This window comes from Cebus imitator, unplaced genomic scaffold, assembly GCF_001604975.1.
Source record: "Cebus imitator isolate Cc_AM_T3 unplaced genomic scaffold, Cebus_imitator-1.0 Scaffold6, whole genome shotgun sequence".
NCBI classification, from domain to species: domain Eukaryota; kingdom Metazoa; phylum Chordata; class Mammalia; order Primates; family Cebidae; genus Cebus; species Cebus imitator.
Genome location: NW_016107321.1, coordinates 5,123,507 through 5,141,378, shown reverse-complemented (window position 1 = coordinate 5,141,378; position 17,872 = coordinate 5,123,507). Strand labels below are relative to the sequence as shown.

Sequence of the window (17,872 nt, the reverse complement as noted above, 5' to 3'; positions counted from 1 at the left end):
TCTTTGGTGATTGACAGATTATTTTATTAACAGTCAAAAAATTCACACAATTGAAAATAAATGTTTCTTCAATGAATAATCAAACAAAAATTATCCAGGACCTTATAGGATTTTCAGTATGTACCAGGCTTGATGCACATCTTAGAAGACAGGACATTATCTTGCTGGGATCATTAGGGTATGACTGAAAATGAGAAATAGTAATTTATCAAACATTTACCTCCTAACAGCCTTCCCAACAGGAAATAAAATTTATATTTATACCTGGTTTTAGATATGACTCAATATACATCAATTTTAACTTTAGGGTTTGGTATTACTTTTTTAAAGGCACTCTATAGAAATTCAAATCTCACTTTAAGACCATGAATTTCAAGTTGCAATAAAGTATACAGTAAAGTTATAATTTCTCAACATCAAGGTTTAATTATTACAAAATAGTTCAACCAACAGACAGAATTTCAAAAGCAGGACCTGCTTTGCCTCCTTGTTTTGCTCCAACACTAATCATGCTGAAGTATAACTATGACTAGGGCAGGCCCTGCTGATTCAGTCACAAAAACCCTTCTTGGATGAACAATACTTGTTCTTTTCAGAAGAAAAGGCAATTTTACTTTTTCTATTTCTATTATGAAAAACAGGGCTAAAGAATCCGTGTGTGTGTGTGTGTGTGTGTGTGTGTTTAGTAGAGACAAGGTTTCACCATGTTGGCCAGGCTGATCTTGAACTCCTTCAAGTGATCTGCCCACCTCAGCCTCCCAAAGTGCTGGGATTACAGACATGACACCACGTCCGGCCCTAAACAATCTTAAAGTCTCCTTTTCCACCAGATGATTAAAATCTTTAGTTTGCAAATTCTCTTAGTCTCTTAAAGTCAATCTATCTAGAAGGGAAGAAAGACAAACTTAGTGAAGGAAAGAATCCTTCCTCATTCTCTCTCCAGAAAGCCAAAGCAAAAATAGAGCTCCATAGAAATTTCAACATTGAATTTTTTTTAATCTTAAAGCTTAGTAGGAATCAAAAAGCTTTAAATAAGTCAGTAGATCTGCAAATCTTGTTAGTTCAATACCAACCATGATCTAGCAGATAACTTATATTTAAAAGCTCATCTTTCAAACGGTTCCACTTGCCCATCTATTTAAACAGTCACGACCTTGTTTAGAGAGGCAAGCAGTAATCACATGACACATGAAAGCCATTTCACTGTGATACATATAAAATGAAAAGCAATCAGTCTCCAAAGTTTTTCCAATCCACAAGCATGCACATACACACAAACACACACACACACACACACACACACACACACACACACACACAGTTCCAATACTCTTGTCTCTAATTGAATTCTAAAAGTGCCTTGAATTCAAATTATTTTAAAACTTCAGTCTTCAATATTGAAACTGCTAAGTTACCCCATTTTTCCATGAAAAAAAAAATAGAAAAATAAAGTTTGGGGAAAAAATTAAAAATAAACTTGGGAAAACATTACTAAAATGGTTTAAGAAAAAAGCCTATATAGACCCGGTGGAATGGCTCACACCTGTAATCCCAGCACTTTAGGAGGCCAAGGCAGATGAATCACTTGAGGTCAGGCGTTCGAGACGAGCCTGCCCAACATAGTAAAACCCTGTCTCTACTAAAAATAAAAAAATTAGTTGGGTGTGGTAGTGCACACCTGTATCCCAGCTACTTGGGAGGCTGAGGTGGGAAAATCGCTTGAACCTGGGAAGTGGAGGTTGCAGTAAGCTGAGATTGTACCACTGCATTCCAGTCTAGGCAAGATAGCAAGACTCTGTCTCCAAAAAAAATTTTCCTCTATAAAGAAAATATTCCAATAGGAGAGAAAATCTATGCACACAGAGTTCTCAACCCAGCATTATCTGTAATGACAATTAAAACATTAAATTAGAAAATGCCCAACTGGTAAATTATATAGCCACTAAAGATAATTAGGAAGATGATGAAACAACATGGGAGATGCATGATGATGTTAAGCCAAATACAAAAAAAGATCCCTGTGAGATGGAGCAGGGACATCTCTTTGGGGTGTGCCAGGGGGATTCCCACAAGCACAGAAATAAAGGAAAATCTTGAGTTCCTTCACAGAAAATTGCAGGCACCGAGCTAGCCCTGAGAAGTAACCAAGCAACCTGCTAAGCAAGAAGGTAATAACGGTTTCAAACAATAGCCAGGGAAGTTAGAGTCACATAGAGATCTCTTAACATATGTCCCTGAGCTGCTTTTCAGAAACTCAGACACCCACCAAATGGATCCACACAGATGTCAGATAAGGGGGAACCAGGGACTATACTCTGACCTCAATTCTTTGTTCTAAGTTTCTTCCTAAGGGGCCTGGCCAGATGTTAATGTCCCTTTCTGCAGACCCCAAGTTTTTAGACAAAGCTTTGCTTTCTTAACCAATCACACATCAGGGAGTAGGCCCGCCTCCTGCATATCCCACTTAACCTCTCAGGCCAAACCAATATATAAGCTTCACGTATTGATTTACAATTTTGGTGTACAGCCATACCACCCTGAATGCACCCAATCTCATCTGATTTACAATTTTGCCTTTAATTTCGGCTTTCCTGAAATGTACCACTGCCTTTAAAAACTCTAGCTTGTAAGTCATCAAGGAGATGGGTCTTGAGCATAACCTGCCCAATTCTCCTTACTTGGTGCCCTGCAAATAAACATCCTCCCTTCTCCTGCTACAAAACCCACCTTTTTGCAGTTCTGGTGTTGAAGTTTGGCTTTACTGCGGCAGGTGAGCAAATACTTGTTCAGTTCAGTAACACCTGCTATACTTAAACAGTATACAGCTCTATTTGCAAAAACTATACAGGAACATTTGACCATAAACAAAAACCACCGGGTGACATCCACTAGAAGTATCACTGCAGAGGATTACTCAACCAAAAGTGCAATTTTCTATAGAAAGCTGAGTGTTTCCCTTGGGAAACTGTTACTATTTTATTGTTAAGTAACTGGAGCAAAACACTAGATTTTCTATAACTAGATTAGAAAGGCATCCCTACAAGCCCCCGAAGTATAGGGATGGACTATTTTTGATGGTTTTATAATGACAATTATAATCTGCTAGCTATTTTACTCTCTGAAGAAAATGTCCAATCAAGTGATTCAATCACACAAAGCATTTACTATTTTCAATCACTAGCCCAATAACAAAAATGTTTAGTAAGAAATTATTCAGAACATTAAGTTGTTTATCAAATATGTGAATAAGCAACATCAAGAAATGCTACAATAGCGCAGCTTACTATAGTCTGCAGTATTTTATACCACTACAAAAATACTCATAAAGAGCTTAACATACTCAGTATAATGATCCTGGTTTACTTTTTGCAAGCCATGTATCTTTCAGTTACATTCTCCCAGTTGATTACATTCCAAATAGCTTTTAGGTAATCAGGTCTGACATTTTTATACTGAAGGTAATAAGCATGCTCCCACACATCAATCCCCAGCAGTGGAATAAGGCCTGTTAGAAAGAAGGAGAAAAAAGAACAAACCATCAATTTCAGTCTAAAACAGTGAATCTTCTCAATTTCAACTTTTATTATTCTACACACACAAAATTACCCGTTGTAACCATCTCATTCATTTGTTTTTTATATAAATAGGATATCTAGATAAGAATGAATATTCCTATAGAACATTTTTAATTTACTATTTACAAAGAAAATGTGACAAATACTAAAAACAAAATAGACTTGGGAAAATTAATTACAGTATTTTAATAGCTATTCTTAAAAATATAAACAAATTCATTCTAGAGCCAATTCCCAGTCTTCTTCATGGTGGTCTTAGGAGCAGCAGGAAGCGTGTGTTACATCTGTAGGAGTGGACGGAGGCCCACCCAGAATTTCCTCCAAAGGGTCTGGGCACTCACAGGGTAATTTACGAGAGACCAGCTCTGCTCCCAAGGCTAATTTTAATCTGGGAATACAGAGCAGTTGGGGGACACTAATAGAGTACGTTAACAAGGAAAGCCAACAGGGCTAAAGAAAAGACAGTGTTTTCTGAAATTAAATGAGGCAAATGAAGAATTTAGTTCTATCTATAAGACATTCATTTAAAAAACTCTCGGGCTGGGCATGGTGGCTCACACCTGTAATCCTAGCACTCTGGGAGGCCAAGGTGGGCAGATCACAAGGTCAGGAGTTCAAGATCACCCTGGCCAACATGGTGAAACCCTATCTCTATTAAAAATACAAAAAAAAAAACAGGGTGAGGTGGCAGGTGCCTGTAATCCCAGCTACTCAGGAGGCCGAGGCAGGAGAACTGCTTGAACCCGGGAGGCAGAAGTTGCAGTGAGCCGAAACTGTGCCACTGCACTCCAGCCTGGGCAACAGAGACTCCATCTCAAAAAAAAAACCACTCAAACAATTCTTTTATATACCGCTAGTGCTCGACTTACAACCACGGTCAGGACCGCGGACCGGTCGTAACACGATTTGGTCGTAAGTTGAGTAAGCTATATGTACAGTTGAAATGGTGCACGCGGAGATGGTAGTGCTGCCGGAAGCTGGTCTGCACTGTCGTATGCCCAGCTGGGCTTTTGCGCTGCCAGACGCAGGGCAGTCGTGGCTAGCGATTGTGGTCGTAAAGTCGAATGGTTGTAAGTTGCATAGGTGGTAAGTCGATCAATACCTATATAATATATATATATATATATATATTTTTTTTTTTTTCTTCTCAAACAATTCTTAACCAGTGTGTCTTGAATCAGTTGTGAGGGACGTGACTAATAATTTATTAATAATTTCAAGTAGCAAAATTTATGAATGACTTTTGTAAACAAAAAGCCATGATATTCCCTAATTTGCCTTCTAATGGGCTTTCCACAGGGAGAGAAGAGGAAGGAGTATAGCTGGAATTCACTTATAAATACCAGCCTTTCCGATCAGGTGGCTCTATAAATAACCCAACTCTACAGATCAGTGCTCACAAATTTTTTGCAGCTTTTACAAATTGTTATGCCATTTCACTGTCCCAAAAGAGCTGTTCGGATTCTGCCAAAATCTGAGTCTATCCTGGGAAGTGAGCCACACAGCAAGAGTATCCCGATGTCAGGGGTAAAAGAAGGGGCAGAGAATGACTGTTGTTAATATGAAGGTTTCACTTTAAGTTCAGAGTCCCAGCCCACTGCCAGACAACTCATGACTCTATTTCCCATACACTTCAGTGACATTTTAAAAATCCAATTAGCCTCAACAGTAGAAAAGTATTTGGTGAGGCCAGCCTGGCTCTTCTAAGCCAAATATTTTTATATACTCTACCAAAGAGCCCCAGAAAGGCAGAAGTCTGGAAGCCTGAGTTCTAGTCCCAGTTTAACCTCAAATGCTCAGCAGAGGAGGTAACAGTACAAGCTCTGAAATCAATGTCAGCTTATGTTTCTTTTCCTCACCCTTGTTCTATAGCTAATTTTTTTTTATTCTAGTATATATAATTATCTAAGCTGATATTAATTCTCTGTAGAATGAAGCAGGGTTAATAAGTAAAACATTTGGCTGGGTGTGGTGGCTCATGCCTGTAATCCCAGCACTTTGGGAGGCCAAGGCAGGCAGATCACCTGAGGTTAGGAATTTGAGACCTGCCTGGCCAATATGGTGAAACCCCATCTCTACTAAAAATACAAAAATTAGCCGGGCGTGGTGGTATGAGCCTGTAATCCCAGCTATTTGGGACGCTGAGGCAAGAGAATCGCTTGAACCTGGGAGGCAGAGGTTACAGTGACCCGAGAACATGCCACTGCACTCCAGCCTGGGCAACAGGTTGAGAGATCTGTCTCAAAGAAATAAACAAATAAAACTAAAACATTTTTGTTAATGTACCTATAAAATTATGTATATTTTATGAAATATCAGGACTTCTAAAGCATTTTTACTCACACAAGACTCTGGGTGTTATCTGTTAAGATTTGCACAAATTATTACATTTTCGTAAGTTAAAACACTGCTAGCGTTCCTTACTTCTAGTTGAATGCTTTACAGTAGAGCATCCCTCCCAAATGAAATAACAATTCTTAAATCTAACCTGTTGTTCCTTGCAGTGGATCCTGATTCGGACAAGCAGCAATTTGTAAGTGTCCCCGTTCCTTATTGAAACCAAGCCAACCCCAACCTGAGCCTTGGACACCAACAGACGCAGCTGTCAGCCTCTCCTTAAACTTGTCAAAGGAACCAAAGTCACGTTTGATGGCTTCCAGCAACTCCCCTATTTTAAAAAAATCCAAAAACACCCACAAATGAACAGATTTCAACAATTACAAGAAAATAGTGTATTATATGTATTCAAATATTTTTATCACAGGGCCCAAGAAACTAGACAACATCAGAACACGACACCTGGATCTATGCTTCACAATTTAAATTCACGTGTTTTGGTTTTCTGTATAAATTTCACTTTTATTTTAAATTCACAGGGTACACGTGCAGGTTTGTTACATGGGTTATCATGTGATGCTGAGGTCTGGGGTGCAAATGATCCCATCATCCAGGTAATGAGCTTAGTATACAACAGTTTTTCACCCCCTCCCCTCTTCCTCCCTCCCTCCCTGCTCTGTCCCCAGTGTCTGTTGTTACCATCTTTATATCCATAAGTACCCCATGTTTAGCTTCCACTTGTGAGACATGTGGCATTTGGTTTTCTGTTCCTGTGTTAATTCACTTAGGATAACAGCCTCCAGCTGCATAGTTCGCATTTTTTAATGAAGCGTGTTAACAGGATTTCCTCACTCACTGTGCTGTTTTCGTTAGGAAAGAAATGCTACTTTCTGTCTTTTTCTTTTCCCTGAATAGAAAATTTTCCTTTGCCTTCTACCCTACTTCTTCTATGTCTCCATTTGAGAATAAAGTTATTGTTCTTCTCCAAGCAACTCAGATCTTCCTGTCTTGATTACATTGTTTTAAAATGGACGGTTTTCTCTATGACTGAACTAAGGGTACACTTTAAGAGCTATAACCCTTTTATTCTGTAGCAATACAGAATATAATTCTAGATTAATCACATCAACTAAATCAACTGGGTCAAAAATCTCACTTCGCTTATTCTAGGGGTTTCAAAGCAACCATCTTCATAAGCACAAATGATGGAATGAGGTGGTACAGATAAAAAACAAAAAGGCAATGTACCAAAACCATTGGTTGCATATGAATGTATCTGATATTCTGGTAACTGACAAAACTTCAGAAGTATTAAGTGATAGTCTAGAAGACTTAACTCAGAAAAAAAATAAGTTGGCCGGGCATGGTGGCTCACACCTGTAATCCTAGCACTTTGGGAGGCCGAGACAGGTGGATTACCTGAGGGTCAGGAGTTCGAGACCAGCCTGGCCAACGTGGAGAAACCCCATCTCTACTAAAAATAAAAAATAAAAAATAAGCCGGGCACGGTGGCTCAAGCCTGTAATCCCAGCACTTTGGGAGGCCAAGGCGGGTGGATCACGAGGTCAAGAGATCGAGACCATCCTGGTCAACATGGTGAAACCCCGTCTCTACTAAAAATATACAAAAAATTAGCTGGGCATGGTGGCGCGTGCCTGTAATCCCAGCTACTCAGGAGGCTGAGGCAGGAGAATTGCTTGAACCCAGGAGGCGGAGGTTGCGGTGAGCCGAGATCGTGCCATTGCACTCCAGCCTGGGTAACAAGAGCGAAACTTCGTCTCAAAAAAAATAAAAAAATAAAAAAATAAATAAAAAATAAAAAAGCTGGATGTGGTGGTGGGCGCCTATAATCCCAGCTACTCAGGAGACTGAGGCAGAAGAATCGCTTGAGCCTGGGGGGCTGGGGTGGAGGTTGCAATGAGCCAAGATCAAGCCACTTCACTCCAGCCTGGGTGAAAGAGCAAAACTCCGTCTCAAAAAATAACAATAATAAATAAAAATAAAAATAGGCCAGGCGCGGTGGCTCACGCCTCTAATCCCAGCATTTTGGGAGGCCGAGGTGGGCAGATCACGAGGTTAGGAGTTTAAGGCCAACCTTGCCAACATAGTGAAACCCCATCTCTACTAAAAAATACAAAAATTCGCCGGGCCTGGTGGCAGGTGCCTGTAATCCCAGCTACTGGGGAGGCTGAGGCTGAACTGCTTGAACCCAGAAGGCAGAGGTTGCAGTGAGTCAAGATCAGGCTACTGCACTCCATCCCAGGTGACAGTGCAAGACTCCATCTCAAAAAAAATAAATAAAATAAAAATAAAAATAAAGAAAAAATAAGTTGCCCAGTTTCCCATGCTTATTCCTCTCATTCATCATTACCTTAAAATGAAATTGCTCATTTCAAGTACGTAAGGTTGCCTTCCATAACACTGATTAAAAATGAACAATAAAACCACAGAAACTTAGGGTGCATATATGGAGCCCAGAAATAAGGGAGAAGAACTATATTTATGTCTCATGCCTTCCCTGGGGTGAGGAAGATAATTCAAGTCATCTGGGCCTCCACAAGCTACACAGGAAGTCAAGGAAACAGTGATAGCGAACAAGACCAGCTAGCCCTGTACTCTCCCCCCTGAAGATTTTTAAAAAACACCCAGAAAACCCAATTTTCTGGAACAACTGGCTTTTTACCAGTTAGGAACAGTGAAAAATAGCAAATGACACTATAACTTAATTCTCAAAACAACACCATTGCTATCCCTGTATCACATAGAGGAAAAAAGGTACAGACGGTTAACCATCTAACCCAGGCCCTAGAACCGGTAAATAGAAAGTTCATCTTTTCTAGGCTGGGCTTGATGACTCACGCCCATACTCAGCACTTTGGGAGGCCAAGGTGAGCGAATCACTTGAGGCCAGGAGTTCGAGATCTTCCTGGACAACACGGAGAAACCCTATTTCTACTAAAAGTACAAAAATTAGCTGGGAGTGCTGGCACATGCCTGTAATCCCAGCTACTGGGGTGGCTGAGGCATGAGAATCACATGAACCTGAAAGGTGGAGGTTGCAGTGAGCCAAGACAGCATCACTGCACTCCAGCCTGGGTGACAGAGTGAGACTCCACCTCAAAAAAAAGAAAGTTCATATTTTCTAAAAACAAAGTTTCTTTCTCTAATATGAAGTACAGCCCAATGAAACCAGAAGGTGGAGTTGATGTGCTAGTCTATGTGTGGGTGAACATAAAATCTTATGACATAACTCCCTGAATGCACTCTCCATTCCTACTGTGCCCTTTTGAAAGCTACAACTTTATTGTACTCCTTGCTATGAAAAATATACCACTATGATACATTTGGTAAGAAAAAAGTAACAAGTAAATCAACAATCGATTCCTACTGTGCACAAAATGCAGATAAGGGTGCACCAGTAGATACCAACCTTTGGGTTCTCCACCACCGTTAGGGCTGAGGTTTGTCCAGAAAATGCTATGATTGATATGACCGCCACCGTTGAACTTCAGCGCAGGCTGAAGAGCTATCTGGGCTGTAACATCTCCTGAAAAGTTAAAATGCAAATACATTTTTTATAACGCTTAGTTTTTCAACCATTCTATACACTGTTTTTTTCCCTTGTAAGCTATTAGATAATGGGACCAGCTTATCTATAACACCCTTGTTGGTCCTAAAATTCAGCAATTTCAGATTCTACAAAAAACAACCAGCCCCCAACTGAGAAAAAATTATTTGTCCCAGACATACTGAACAACTGATGAAGGGTCCAGCAAAGGTAGAAAAGCTAGAAAATTCACTCCTGGCTGCTAGGCTCAGGGTTCTCTTAGAAAAGATTTCAAGAAATTAAACACCAAAAAGGACAATCAAATAAAGTAACAGAATGCTAAAATGTATGGCTCAACATAGACTACATGGAAAACTTTCAGCTCTCATTTTCAAGATAGACCACCATTCATTGGCAATATCTCCAAGTCACATTAACAAGAAATTCAACATACTCCAAATTGAACTGATGTTCAGCCCCAAACTTACTCCCCTATTGTCCTCCCCATCTCAGTAAATGCCAGCTGAGTCCTTGAGGACATCCTTGGGAACCTGATGTCATTTCTGACTCCTCTCCCCTCATCTTACATCCAATCCACCAGCATACACATCAGCAAAGCCAGCTCTACCTTTAACATACATCCAATCTACATGAAAGCACACAGGGAAAAAGAAAAAAAAAAAAGCAGAACCCAATCCCTTCTTCCTAACTCTACTGTCACTTCATTGCTGCCAAGGACCAGTTATCTCCCACCACATTGGTGCCACTGTCCCCTCAGTTGTTGGGAGACACTTTGCCCCCTCCAAAGGCTCCCCTTCTCACTGGAGTGAACTCCAGGTGCTTACACTCGGCTATTCTCACTACCAGGAGGTGCCGCACCTGACCCCGTTACTGAGCACGTGCCCACCAGCAGCACTCACATGACCAACTCACATGCTCCCCTCAAGGCCAGCTGAGCACACTGCCTCTGCTGAACACTCTTCCCCAAGACAGCGCCATGTTGCATTCCCATTCCTCTTCCAAGGAATGGGAATCAACCCCATCAGTGAAGCCTTCTCTAGCCACCATACCCAAATTAGCAATTCCCTGCCACCCCTCCCAGACCCTTTACTCTTTCTCAATAGGCCTTGTAACTCCTGACATACTGCATGGGTAACAAACAAGTAGGCAAAATAAAATATTCTTTTCAATGCCTTCAAAAAGCTACAGATTAACTTAACGATTAATATTAGAAAGAAACGGAAATTCCCTTGTTTAATAAATATTGTGTGTATATTATCCACAAGATACCAAGAGAAGCAAAGTAAAGGACACAGAGATTCACTGACAGCTCTGCTCTGAAGGAGCTTACATTTGGAAAAAGTTCTCCACTGCTGTTCTGAAAGTGCACATTAAGAACATCTGTCTGGGCTGGGGGCGGTGGCTCACTCCTGTAACCCCAGAACTTTGGGAGGCCAAGGCGGGGGGATCTCTTGAAGTCAGGATTTTGAAATAAACCTGGCCAACATGATGAAACCCCTTCTCCACTAAAAATACAGAAATTAGCTGGACATGGTGGTGCATGCCTGTGATCCCAGCTACTCAGGAGCCTGAGGCAAGAGAATCGCTTGAACCCAGGAGGCAGAGGTTGCAGAGAGCCGAGATTGTGCCACTGTACTCCACCCTGGGCAACAGAGCAACACTCCATCTCAAACAAAGAAAAAAAGTACTCACACCTGTAATTCCAACACTTTGGGAGGCCAAGGTAGGCAGATCACTTGAGATCAGGAATTCGAGACCAGACTGGCCAGCATGGTGAAAACCCCATGTCTACTGAAAAAAATACAAAAAGTAGCCAAGTGTGGTGGCATGCGCCTGTAATCCCAGCTACCCAGGAGGCTGAGGCAGAATTGCTTGAACCCAGGAGGTGGAGGTTGCAGTGAGCCAAGATCACATCACTGCACTCCAGCCCAGGGGACAGAGCAAAATTCTGTAANAAAAAAAGGACATACATCTGGCTAGGCACGGTGGCTCATGCCTGTAATCCCAGCACTTTGGAAACCCAAGGTGGGTAGATGGGGGAGCCCAGGAATTTAAGAGCAGCCGGGGCAACATAGTGCGACATTGTCTATTTTTTAGATAAAATGTATAAAATTTTTTTTAAAAAGGAACATATGCAGGCAATGCTGCTTTCTGAAACAAGCTCCAGTTGTTTAGCAATTCAGAAAGGAGGAGAGGACCAAGTGATATCTGAATACACAGCTAATCTCTAAGGCTTTTTTTTAAAGACATCAACTTTTTTTTCCTTTGCTAGTTTTACAAATAATTTTCTTATAGATCTGTGTTTCCCTTATTATTTTTTCTTGAGAGTCACCCGAAAAATAAATGTAAGTTTTCTATTGTTTTTTAATAAATTGATAGCAACTAAATTTTTCAAGTGGGAAAGATGTATGCTTAATGAGGGATAATTTAACAATCTTAACATCTGGCTGGGCACAGTGCCTCATGCTTGTAATCCCAGCACTTTGGGAGGCCGAGAAGAGAGGATCATCTGAGGCCAGGAGTTCGAGACCAGCCCGGTCAACATAGCAAAATCCTGTCTCTACTAAAAATACAAAAATTAGCCAGGTGTGGTGGCACACGCCTGTCATCCCAGCTACTCGGGAGGCTGAAACAGGAGAATCACTTGAACCTGGGAGGTAGAGGTTGTGGTAAGCCAAGATCACACCACTGCACTCCAGCCTGGGTGACAGAGCGAGACTCTGTCTCAAAAAAAAAAAAAAAACCAATAATCTTAACATCTTAGAGTTTGCTTACCATTTTAAAATTAATAAAAATTGAAGGCTTAATATCTGCTTTTAAGAATACTTTTCTGAAATTCAACATTTTCTTTGGCTTCAGTTTAGTTTTTACCTCAAATACAATAAAAATCAAATACTTTTGGTTCAAAGTATTTATATTAGTTAGTTACATGTGATGAGATTGACATTGTTTTACTTATCTTTTTTTCCAAGTTTTCAAACATGAAAATCTAACTTTTAAAATAATTTTTATATCTACCTTTGCTATTTGAGGCTGATTGAAATAAAAAAAAAAAAAGTAAAAGAAAATGAAAATAAAAAGAAAAAAATAAATAATTTTTAAAATACAGTGTTTAAGTAAAAGAAAGCTCTGCAGGTATTCCATCACTTATAAACAGTATAGTACAATATAATACAAAGCTTTTTCCCCTTAGGTTGCATTACATAAGAAAAGCTCTGATTCCATAAGTAAAGGACTGAAATTGTTTTGAAAATACTGAGGAGAAAGGTTCCCGGGTGTCAGATGTTGCCTCACAGGAAGTACTTTCACAGCTGGGGTATTCCCCAGTCTCTCCCTATGACTCTTTCCCGAATTTGTTATTTTCTAAATCACGGGGCCTTTTCCCGTATTCAAGGTTCATCTGTCTCAAGTAAATCTTCCAGAATGTGGTAACTTCCTCCTCTTTTAGTTGAGTCATGTACTTCAGTCAGTCAGGCTGAAATACCATGTTTTTCCACTAGATGCCCCCAGTCAACAAGATGTCACTGTCTAAAAATTACTCAACAAATTTCATAACCCCGAAATTCAAAACATTTAAGGAAAAGTATTTTTTTACTATGTCGCTTACCAAGCAATACAGAGAGTCTGAAAGCAGGACTATCGATTAACTTCCGTGTGCAAACCACTAACTAACAGATTAAAAGGACAATGCTATTTTGTAAAAAACGTTAAAACATAACATTCCCATCCATACCCCAAAAGGCACAGACTCAAAAAGTCCACATACCCTTGGTTTTATCAACTAAGCTCTTGAAAGAAAAAAAAGAAAAAGGTAATGCCATATCTCTGAATTGCATTACAAATATAAATAAATAGTAAATAAACACAAGCCTGTTTCAGTTTCCCACCAAAGGACTAGTTTCCTTGTGAACTTTGACCCGTAAGTTAAATCAAGAAAAGTATCAAGACTGTTCCACTGTTAGGTTACTGCTTTTTGGTAACGCACACCATAGCGCTAACTCCTTCCTCCTCTTCTCCCACGTGAAGTAAACAACTGGGCTCAGTGAAGTTTCTTTCACACGCAGGGCAGCTGGGGATGCAGGCTGGACTCCCGACCCTGTTTACTGTCAGGAAGGTGACAAGGGCCACGGTTCCTAGCACGGAGCAGTGTCCTCCTGTCTCCCACCATTAGTGTGACCTGGCAGCAAGGCGTCACTCCCACGTCCATCAGGAGGTGACCCTGACACTCAGAGACACCTACGGACCCGATGGTGTCTGGGACACCCGTGGACAGGCGTTCTCAGCCCTCGTGCAAACGGCTGGCACACCTACTGTATCTGAAACCAAACATTTCCCCAAAGCACGTTATACAACAAGAACAATTATAATTTGCTAATTTGCAAAAAAAAAAAAAAACCCTAGTGACATAGTACAGCTTTCTTTTCAAGGCCTACAATTCATCAATGCTGGCAATGTGGGTAACCGGAGAGACAAGCTCCTTCGCGGGACCCCAAATTCCCCGAGATAACAGAAGTGTGTTCAAACCCATCGAGGCACTCCTTCTACAATGAAGTAAACCATGTGTTTAAGAGCAACTGTCATGCCTGGAAAACTCCAAACCGGTACAAACACGAAGCGGGTTCTCCCCAACGGAAAGGCCCGTCCGTGTGGGGTCCGGCTCCCCTGGGGTCGCGTCGGCAGGGGACTGCCTCCCGCCGCTCGGCCTGGAACCTACCCTTGGCCAGCGCCTCCTTGTACTTCTCTTCGGTGTCGTTCAGGTTGTTCACGTAGGCCGCGTGGTGCTTGCTGTGGTGCAGCTGCATGATCTGCGCGTTGATGTGAGGCTCCAGGGCGCCGTAGTCGTAGGGCAGGTCGGGGAGGCTGTGCTTCTGCCGGGATCCCAGATACCCCAAAGCCGGAGCCAGCTGCCTGCCGGTGCTGAAGACGCGAAAGCACAGCCCAGTCAGTCCGCGCGGCGGGACCGTTTACGTAGACTGGGCTGCCGAGAACGGCAGCGCGCAGCGCCCCCCGAGTCCTCGTGTCCCCTCCCTGCGGATTGCCGCTCCCGCTGCCGCACCCGGCACTCCCGGGAGAACCGCCCGCCCGTGCCCCGGTCCCACCAGGCCGGCGGCGGTCACTGTAGCCATCGCCGCGGAGGCCCTGCCCGCCGCGCGCCCCTTCGGCCTTGGGGCCGTGACCGGATCCCCTTTCGTCTCACCCACACACCGCCCGGCTCAACATGGTGCTGGTGCTGGTGCTGGTGCTGGTGCTGGTGCTGGGGCTACCGCTGACGCCTCGGATCTGCTGATGCTGATGCTGCTGCCGAGGTCGCGACAGAAACAAGTCCCACTCCTGCGCGGCCCGCCGGCCTTATGAGAGCGCGGAGAGCCGCGCAGCGACCCTAGCGGCGCAGCAAGGACACCGCCGCCCCGCCCCCCGCGGGCTCCGCCCTGCACCCGCCGTGCCAAACCCGGGGGGTACACAGGGCGCCCCCGGGCCTGTCCGCCGGCCCGCGCTGGCCACACACCCCGCGCCCAGGGCCCTGGAGAAAGAGGGCGGTGGCTAGCCTCAGCTTGGGAAAACTCGCTGCCTGTTTGCCATACTTGGGTGGTGCGCAGCCGAGGGAAGGCGACGTCTGCCCCCGTGTTGTTGGTACGGCCCAAAGGCCCCGCCTCCGGCTCCGCCCCCTCCGGGTGCCTGCGGGGATCGTGCTGCATGCCGCGGCTGAGGCGCCAGCCCTGGGCTTTGGCTGAGTTGTGGTGGCCGCGGGGTCCAGAGGCCTTACTTCAAAAAGACGTTCGTACCCTCCCAGGGGCCTCGGGGCCGTTCCTAGGGAAGACGGGGCCTAGCTGCTGGTCAGCGCCGCCCAGCCGGCCTGTGAGCCGAGGGGTAGGACCAGCGCCCTTACAACCAAAATTCAGCCCTCTTGCGCCCTGTCCTTGCTTTGCAAGTAAGCCGACCTTGAGACCTACTCTAGGACAGAGGCACACAGACTGTCCCCACCGGCTGCCTAAGAACAGTTCTTGGACACCCATGACGTCCCCGAGACTTCAGGCAGGATTTGCACACATTTATGTTACCCCTAAGGTTGGTATTGTTGATTCCAGGTGACAATGAAATCCTCTCACGGAGGTTAAGCGGCTTCGTTTGGGCACGGTTAATGAGTCAGGACTAGTTCCTACTTTCCTGACTACTAAGCCCTAGCAGTCAAGTTTTGTGTGTTTACAGAACTCTGTGAACCAACTGTTCAGGAAAACATAAAAGGACAACAGAGGATTCATTCCTGCGCTGTCTTGTACCCTAGTAAGCTGTTAAATATCAAGTACTCTCTTAACATTAAACAATCCCGAATGGTGTGAATCCTCCATGTGTAGAGGTTAGGAAATCTACACTGCCATTGGTGGGAGTTGCCCCTTTATTGAAGAGAATATGATGGAAGGTAGCAGGTGCTGAATGGTTTCCGTTGCTTCTTGCAACCCCGGTACAGCCCCTCCCAAAGGCTTCGGGTAAGTGGAATGGGAAAACATTCAGGCAAAGAGGAACCACCAGAACTTGGCTGCACAACAGGAAGGGCTGGGGTTGTTTACAGACGTCAGGAGAATGTGACTAGCGCTACGTGTTGGGGTGAAGAAGGAAATTCAGGCTGGAACCAGGTTATACGTACTCTTATTTTTTTATTATTATTTTTATTTTAGTTTTTGAGACACAGCCTCACTCTGTTACCCAGGCTGGAGTGCAGTGTTGTGATCTCAGCTCACTGCAACTTCTGCCTCCTAGGTTCAAGTGATTCCCCAGCCTCAGCCTTCCAAGTAGCTGGGATTACAGGCATGCACCACCATGCCAGGTTTTTGTTTTGTTTTGTTTTGTTGAATTTTTAGTAGAGTTGGGGTTTCACCATGTTGGCCAGGCCAGTCTTGAACTCCTGACCTCAAGTGATCCGCCCACCTCGGCCTCCCAAAGTACTGGGATTACAGGCCAAAGCCGCCACACCCAGCCTATAGATACCCTTAAAACAGACAAGAGCAGGGGTGTGATGTCGTTAATTGGAACCTGGAACCTGAGAAACATTTCTGCTGAGGTGAGACACACTAAAAGTGAGTTTTCAGGCAAGGTGGTCTGGCACTGACTTGTGAGAATGAAGGGAGTGCAGGCTAGTTAGGAAGCTGGTGAATTCATCTCAGCAGGAGGTACTGTAGGTCACTTTTAGGGCACTAGCTATGAGGACTGGACGAAAAGGGCATTTTGAAAGATGAACCAACAGGATTCAGAGACAGGTCATTGTAATGGAAAGACCTGATCTAGTGATAATAAAATAACCCTATAGGGAGACTGAGCTCAGGCCACTTCCTTGCACTTCTTGTTTGTACAGAGTGATACTTTAAGAATTTAAAGTGACTCCTAGGACATGCCCTTTAGAACAAGCACCAAATGTTGGGGGCTGGTAGGACTGACAGCAGCAGTCAGAATTTCCAACATCACATCTGTCATCAGCTACATCATTATGAAAGACTACCCCAACTGTGGGCACATCCAAGGTTGTGGGGTATGGGAGGTAAAGAAAAGTTTACCACACCCAGTGAACAGGCTCTGCTTTTTCTTTTTGTTGCCCAGGCTGGAGTGCAGTGGCATGATCGCGGCTCATTGCAGCCTTGACTTCCTGGGCCCAGGTGACTCTCCTACCTGAGCCTCCCAAGAAGCTGGAACTACAGGTGCATACCACCACACCTGGCTAATTTTTTGTATTTTTTGTAGAAACAGAGTTTTGCCAAGTTCCCCAGGCTGGTCTCAAACTCCTGGGCTCGAGTGATCCTCCCACCTTGGCCTCCCAAAGTGCTGGGATCTATATAGGCTTGAGCCACCGCAACTGGCCACCTTTTTTTTTAGGTGGCCACTGTAGGGGTCCTGAATGGGCTCAGAAGTTACATTACAGTCGCCTGGGTTGTGTCTCATGTTTCTCCAGCCAGCTCAGGATGTCCTCTGCAACATCAGGAGACCATGAATATTTTCCATGGATAAACTTGAGGCTACATCACAGCCATCCTGAGAACCACCACAGAGCGGACCTATATACTGTTTGGAAGAGGCAGCCAATGTGGGTTGAGATGAAGTCATTTTGAGCCAGTTAACAACTGCATCCATATTCCAGTAACAGATCCAGGCACAGTTTCTTAAACACACAAGAGTGTATGCCCTCATGTAACAAAGATCTGGGGCAGTCAGTCCTGGGCTGGGATGAAGTTCCAAGGAGTCATCAAGGATGCAGGCTGTCGTCTGTCTTCAAACTGCCTCATGGTCCATAATAGCTTCCATAGCACCAGCAACCTCATCTCCTTTCTAGAAAAGGGAAAAGACAAAAGACTGGGCTCCCACTGTCTCCCCTCCACCTGGAAGAGGCAGCCAATGTGGCTTTTTT

The 17,872-nt window shown here is 43.7% G+C and overlaps 1 protein-coding gene across 1 annotated transcript; it reads right to left on the bottom strand.

Annotated features, from left to right (window-relative positions):
• Nucleotides 1-2: 2 nt before the first annotated feature.
• SOD2 (superoxide dismutase 2) lies at nt 3-14,844 on the bottom strand. The gene is made up of 6 exons (XM_017538206.2): nt 14,678-14,844; nt 14,195-14,397; nt 9,343-9,459; nt 6,064-6,243; nt 3,341-3,505; nt 3-184 (listed from the first exon to the last, which is right to left on the bottom strand). Exons 1-5 carry the CDS (start codon nt 14,698-14,700, stop codon nt 3,360-3,362), a joined length of 669 nt encoding a protein of 222 aa, XP_017393695.1. The 5' UTR covers nt 14,701-14,844; the 3' UTR covers nt 3-184; nt 3,341-3,359.
• Nucleotides 14,845-17,872: the final 3,028 nt, after the last annotated feature.